Here is a 6999-nt window from a genome sequence, read left to right on the forward strand (position 1 = left end):
ATAAATTAACACATGTACTTATGCATGACTACAAAACAACAGTGGGTATGACTTCAACGTGGCAGTTGTATTTTTTTCTATAGTCAGATGCAACGGCGGCGTTGACTGCACAGATGGTTCCGACGAAATAAATTGTACTTGTACTGAAAACACTTTCAAATGTTCTTGTGTCGGACTCACTTGTAATGTGCAGGAAGGATGTATTGAGATGGAAAATGTCAACGATGGAAAGCTTGATTGCAAGGATGCTAGTGATGAATTTTATGTAAAAGCTTACAAACGAGTGCAATGCGGTCCCTGCGATATGACAATAATTCGATTGGATGAATCATCTAATTGTCGCTCACCATGGTGTGACAAAACTACCTGTTACGAAGTTCCCAGCTTAGAATGCTCACTTGAAACTATTGAACAATGCAACTCAACAGATGTTTTATGCACATCGTTTTGCCCAGAAAATAGCTTGGACTGTAACAATATCCTACAATGTTCCGATCAAACAGAGATTCTGAATTACAACTTTTGTGATGGAAGTATTGACTGCATGGATGGCAGTGACAATGTCATTAGTGGATTTGGTTTTAAATGCACCTCGAAAGTATCACCAGTGTCTTGTGTTATTCCGCAATGGAATCTTTACGATAACATTCCTCAATGCTTTGATAAGTCCGACTTATGCTTCAGTGCAGATGGCTCTTTTAATTGCTTCAAATGTCTCGACAATCGTTTGATTATATCACCTAAGCAACTATGTGATGGTGTAATTGATTGCTACGATCTCTCCGATGAATGTCTTTGTGAGACTCCAACTTTGACAGAGTGCTTTGATATGTTTCAAACATCTGATCAGTCTGGGCAATCATGCGGTTTGAGTAAGAAAAATATTTTGATCCAAGATATTTCAAATACATTATGCTCCAACGCATCATGTACCATTAAAAAACCGAAAGTGAACGAAACAGAACTGATAGTATGCCGTACAAAATGGGGGACTTCATATGCTAAAAAATGCGACGGAAGACCAGAATGCATCGATTTTATCGACGAATGTTTGTCATGTTCAAATCTTCCAGCATTCTGTAACGACACCTGTCGTTCGTTCTTTCCCATGGAAGATCGTTATTGCGATGGCTTCATAGATGAGGCATGGCATCACTTGAACAATTCAAACTGTCCTCTAGGTTTTGATGAACGAAATTGTTCAAAGATATTTAAATGCCAAGCAGGAAGAAAGATCAATATAGACATAATGCAAAAATGCAATGGCATAGAAGACTGCAATGACGGATCTGATGAAACTGGGTGTGATGATAGACATTACTGTCTAACTACGCAGGGACTCATTTCTGTTCCTAATATCTACAAGTTGGACGGTAAACGAGACTGCATAGATGGAACGGACGAATTCAAGCTGGGTGTGTTTTCATCAAGTACAAATTTGATCGACAGTGTTGGGCTTTGTGTTTGGTTTTGGATCGTTCTTGTAGTGATATTGGTCGGAAATACATACGTCATAATCTTTTCTGTCAAAGACTTGCAGTCAAAGGAACTGGGCGATGGAGCCAAATGCAATAAAATGCTTATTCTTAACCTTTCAATATCTGACTTACTTATGGGAATTTATTTGCTTATAGTAATGACAAAGGCTTGGGAGTTTAGCGGAGCTTATGCAAAATATGACGTTCAATGGCGTGTGAGTATGCTTTGTTCTATAGCAGGTAGCCTGTGTTTGGTATCAAGCCAAACATCTTGCTTCATCATGGTAATTCTCACCGCTCTCCGCATGTACAGCGTATTTTATCCTTTTAAAGCTCGTCACCTATCAGTGAAAGTTTGGGTCTCAGCAGCATTTGCAGCCTGGGTTGTTTCTCTTGTTATTGCTGTTATGTCCAATACCATTCACTACTTCAGACATGCTGTTATATTCCCTAATCCTTTCTCAACATCTGATACCGTAAAACATGATGACGTCATATCGTTTGCTTGTCGCGTGGCCAGTATCACCAATACAGCGATGAATCAAAGCAGTAATACATGGAAAGAATCACAAGCTATTCTAAGAGCACAGTTCAGGCAATATCCTATTCGAGGTGAAATGGGTTACTACAGAACTATAAGCGTGTGCATGCCCAGGTTATTCGTTACACCCAGCGATGGTTTCAAAGTATTTTCGACCACGGTGATTTCAATTAATTTGTTTTCTTTTCTGTTTGTGGGTTTTGGTTTCATCTCAATCTACAAAAAATCATCAAAAAGGCCATCTCAAAGCGCAAAGGCCAAAGAGGAAAAGTTAAAAATGCGCAATAGAGTTTTCCGGATTATAATATCCGATTTACTCTGCTGGTTGCCAATTTGTATCATGGCGTTTCTGAGTTGAGGGAATTGTGCGGAAAGTTCATCGAGCAGATAAACCTTCAAAGAAGGCGAACATAGAACTCAGAGTTTGTGATGATAGAAAATAAATGTAAAGGCTATGAAACCTATGACTGTCTGAATGTAAGACTAAACATTGTCAACTGCACTTTTGACTATGAAAAATCAGTCGCTACCATTTTTATATAAAAAGTCCAATATTTAATTATATAAAGGTAAAAGATACGAAATTGTGACAAATGTACTTGTGATCTATGTTGTTATACCCTTCAGAAACTGCATGATGCTTAATTTTAGTTAGCCAAAACGACCGCAACCCTGTTTCTAAAATGAGATTTGTGAACCTTACAGTCTGTTTGGTTGCTCCATTGTCAAGTAAAACTCTTTAGTGACGTCCAGGAATTCGACATCATATCGGTCATTATTTGAAATACTGTACTTTTGATTTCAAACCATTTGTTTATTAAAACATTGTTTAACGCTATTTAGAATGTTTAATGCTCAATTCGATTTCATTCTGCACTAAAATCCAGTAATTTATAATGGCTATCGAATAATGTAGCAAAAGTTTTGTTCCTTGCAAATTCCTCACGCTTTATTGTTTGATGCGTTTAATTTAACTACAAGCACAAAACCGACTGTGATTCCGCGTGCCCTGTAAATAGGCCTATATGTCTATATGTCGTTGTATATTTATAGCCGTACGAAATATACTTTTGCATAACCGGTTCCTTGTTTAGTTTTTTTTTCATCAAAACAAGAACTTATAGTTATGGATTACCTGGTTAGGTTTTCAAATATTTCTTTCAAGTTCAATTGTGGATTAATTATCTGTTAAATCACCCTTAAATCATTGCCATCCGTTGCAAATCAGGATTCTTGTAAATAAATTCATTAAAATTGGTGTAAATATATATAATTTATGTTATTTTAATTCAAATAAATTTTGAATAATAATTAATGATTAATAATAATCAACTAATTTAAAATAATTAATAAAAAATTATGCAAATTTAAATCAATTCCAACTAATTTATATATAATTATAAAACGTTTTTAAAATCAAAAAACCTTGAAGAAAACTCGACTGGAATATTTGAAAACGAAGAAAAGTTCGGTTTATTCCAATAAGTACTCTTCATACCTGTTCATGCAGCATCTTCGCTGTTAATATAAGGAACACCTCTTGGACCATCTCTTTCTTGGGTTTTTAAAAACTGATTTCAGCGTAACCAACTCTATAGCCTATATACGATATAAAATAAAGTTAATACTGTTTAAAATCAATTTAAAAGCAGTAAGTACACAAAAAATATATTTACATTTCGGTAACTTAGGTTTGCAACATTTAGTTTTGATAATTAATCGTATAATGTCATAACATGCCAGTAACTCACAATATTTTAACGCCAAACTGGTTTGAAATCTTCATTAATCGGTAGCTTTTTCTTATCGGCAAAGTTCTTTTTTATACCGATTAATCTGTATTGATCGATTTGGCTTGGCCGATAAGAAAGATGAATATTTAGACAATTACTAAAATTTCTTTAAATTTAACTGATATATCTTAAACAACAACTTCAATAATAACAAAATAAACTACTGTAGTTTAGTTTGGATTTAATAATGTGACTCCTCATAAATGGAATTTTCCGATATTGCATTGCCGATAAATGTCCGATATTTATCAGTATATCCATTTATGTAAAGTAAATTTTTTTTTCGTAAGGGTTGATTTAGAGATTTGCACAAATAGGCTACATACACTTTTTTTGCAATGTTTTTTTTCTGCTAAGTGCTTGTAATTTTTCAAGTGTCCACATCAAATTTTTACGAATAAATTTACTCCTCTCATGGGCTATTATCCCGCAATGCGTGCACGTGCAAGATTACTTAAACGTTGGTTGTGTTGTTTGTAAATGAATTGTGTTTCTAGGTTGATTAGAGATTGGAGCGATATACAGTGAGGTTAACATTATCTCTACATCCTGGCCTTAAGATTTGATAAATATGTGCCTCCAATATTGAGTTGTTTTTACCGTTTTCAAAACATCCATGTTCGATGAGTAAATAAGAGAATTCGGCTAGGCAGTCCGGTCGTTGTTCAAGGAAAGTACCTGGCAGTCTAGGCAACAAGGAAACGTCCGCGACAATTTCAATATTCGCGTTATCGTACACCAACCAGCACTGGCTAGGTAGCATATAACATGACGAGCTAAGGTGCAGTTGCCCAGACACCCACAACTGTATTAACGGACTGGGCGTGGTGTTGAACTTGCAATACAAGCAAAATCCTGCAACTAACTAGTAATTAATTTATGAAGTATCACGTCACAGAAACAACTTTTTTATTTACGACGAGTATAAAAATCACAAATGGAAAATTTGCACAATGTTAAAATCTTGATGAGAGAACATTGTACACGGATTACAACGGCACCGGTTATGCAATACTAAAATATATTTATGGGATTATTCAATGCTATACCGATATTTGTTTACAATTAATCATGAGCAGTTAACATCAATACGACCAGCATGGATATATATACTGTTTGTAAATTAGTAAATTCAAAACTGAAAAATCGTTGAAACCAGGACAGAAGCGATTACAGAATTTCTTGAGATAACAAACCAAATGAAATATGGAATATCACCCACTGTTAAAGTATAGGAGTGACGACTTTTAAAAAAATGAGATATTTTCATCTGCGTGAAATATGCAACGAACTCACTCGAGAAACGCAGAAATAACAAACAGTTTCACAGCAATACATTGAACAAAATGTCTTTTTATGGTTGAGACAGATATTTGGGCGCTTGAAGTTCGCTTGGTCCGTGGGCTAAAGTACAAATCGTTCCTCTGGGACAATTTCCGTTCATCCAACTAAATTCAGTATAATGTTTCAATTAGTTTGATAACTTCATTTAAAATATAAGCATATACAGTTAACTTGTATCTATTTTAATTTTAAACCAAGCGGTAACTTACCCTTCACAAATTTGGGTTTTAAACTTGAACACTGTCGAATAATCTTTCCGTTTTTCAAACAGGTTATGGGCAAAGTTGCACTGTGGTCCATAAGAACATTTTCCTGTTATAAGTAAATCTTTGCAGAATTTTGTTTTGAATTTCACGCTCAGTTCATCTGCGCCTAAAATTGCAAAAAATGCATTGAAATGTGTTGCGATAGAACAAATGAATGACACCCATGATTTGTTAAGCTTCATTAAAGTTAATATTTACTCACAAAAATCTGCCCTACGCTCTACTAGAATACAAAGGTTAAGAACGTACTATGTGCAAATACACATTTGTATCTCAAATTGCAGTTTCCATTTGAAGTCAAATTTTACAAAGACGATTCTTGTAGAAAGGAAAATTCTTTTCTTCTTTGTTGTGGTAAAAAGTACATCTGTCCCCATAAGGACATTTGCCAAATGCATACATATTAGTGCACGGTTTTGTTTTAAAATTAAGGACGCTTGCAGGAGGACGTCTTCCATTATTACCTAAACATGCACATTATACCGTCATTATAGATTAAGCAATAATTTCCGGAAACATACAAACCTCAAAGATATAAATTAGAGCTAGTTTGAAACAAATATTTTATCCAAAAATATCACGACGCACTACCTAAAAACTTACCGTAGACGAAGTAGCACTTCGAGCCAAAGTTGCAGCTTCCAATTAAAATCCAACTTTTACTAAGACCTGTTGGTAATGCGAGATCATTTTCGTCACATGACAAAGTGTCGTCCCAATGATTAAAATTTTCTGACGGCATAAAAGACTCTTGTGCTGCGCGAGGTAAAAACTCGGGGACTGTGGGATCTAAACTACTGACGTAATTATGTTTTTCTTCATGGATTAGGTTGCAGTTCGGTCCGAGTTCACATAGACCTTCGTCGTGATACCTGATGAATATAAACAATTTTACGTCGTTTCGTGATGTCGATTACCTCATTCATGACTTGTGCCTGATCTAACGTAACTCTAATGACAGTTTTATGCTACTATGAAGTCATGGTCACTTACTTTGGACATAATTTACTTATTTTGACTTTACAACCAGAGGAATATGTATGCGTCCTCTCAAACGACGTGACTGGAAAATCTATAACAAAAACGTCATTAAAATTGACCAGAACCTGCGACCAATTTTGTTATACTTTGTCATTTAACAATCTATGCTAACACTCTAACGTAATAAGTGTGTTATATGACGTTTTAAAACAACTCTTTTGCGGTCTGTTATATTGCAATGTTTATGTGAGCCAAGAGCTAGCAACTTTATTTTTGATTGAATAATAATTTGAGGAAAAACTTCAACGTTTCATCACACACATCATCAAATAATTTCTACATTTGTAGGTTATTATTGAAATTTACTGAGCTACTATATCTGTTAATACCTTGGTTGCAATCAAACCAGTTATAACATCACATTGACAAACATGACGACTAATTTATTGAGGAAAACCACAACTTACCTTGAAATTCTGATCGACGACTTTCCATCTTTCTCCAGTAAAATTCAACAAGTGTATCACGAAAGTGGTTCTATAATTGTGTCTGAGGTCGAATCCAGTTTTCAGGGTATTTAAAGGAAAACTGTGTCT

At 34.9% G+C, this 6999-nt stretch overlaps 1 protein-coding gene across 1 annotated transcript; it reads right to left on the reverse strand.

Annotated features, from left to right (window-relative positions):
* Positions 1-4704: 4704 nt before the first annotated feature.
* On the reverse strand, positions 4705-6999 carry LOC143452928 (uncharacterized). The gene is made up of 6 exons (XM_076954079.1): positions 6871-6999; positions 6416-6494; positions 6026-6294; positions 5672-5886; positions 5366-5528; positions 4705-5260 (listed from the first exon to the last, which is right to left on the reverse strand). Exons 1-4 carry the CDS (start codon positions 6896-6898, stop codon positions 5720-5722), a joined length of 543 nt encoding a protein of 180 aa, XP_076810194.1. The 5' UTR covers positions 6899-6999; the 3' UTR covers positions 4705-5260; positions 5366-5528; positions 5672-5719.

Source organism: Clavelina lepadiformis, chromosome 4 (assembly GCF_947623445.1).
Source record: "Clavelina lepadiformis chromosome 4, kaClaLepa1.1, whole genome shotgun sequence".
Taxonomy (NCBI): Eukaryota; Metazoa; Chordata; class Ascidiacea; order Aplousobranchia; family Clavelinidae; genus Clavelina; species Clavelina lepadiformis.

Excerpts from the sequence above, each read along its gene's own strand:
- LOC143452928 (XM_076954079.1), bottom strand. The coding sequence starts at position 6,898 with ATGGAAAGTCGTCGATCAGAATTTCAAG. Across the intron at positions 6,495-6,870 it reads TCGTCGATCAGAATTTCAAG|ATTTTCCAGTCACGTCGTTT; the intron begins GTAAGTTGTGGT and ends TTTTTGTTATAG. Across the intron at positions 6,295-6,415 it reads ATAAGTAAATTATGTCCAAA|GTATCACGACGAAGGTCTAT; the intron begins GTAAGTGACCAT and ends TATATTCATCAG.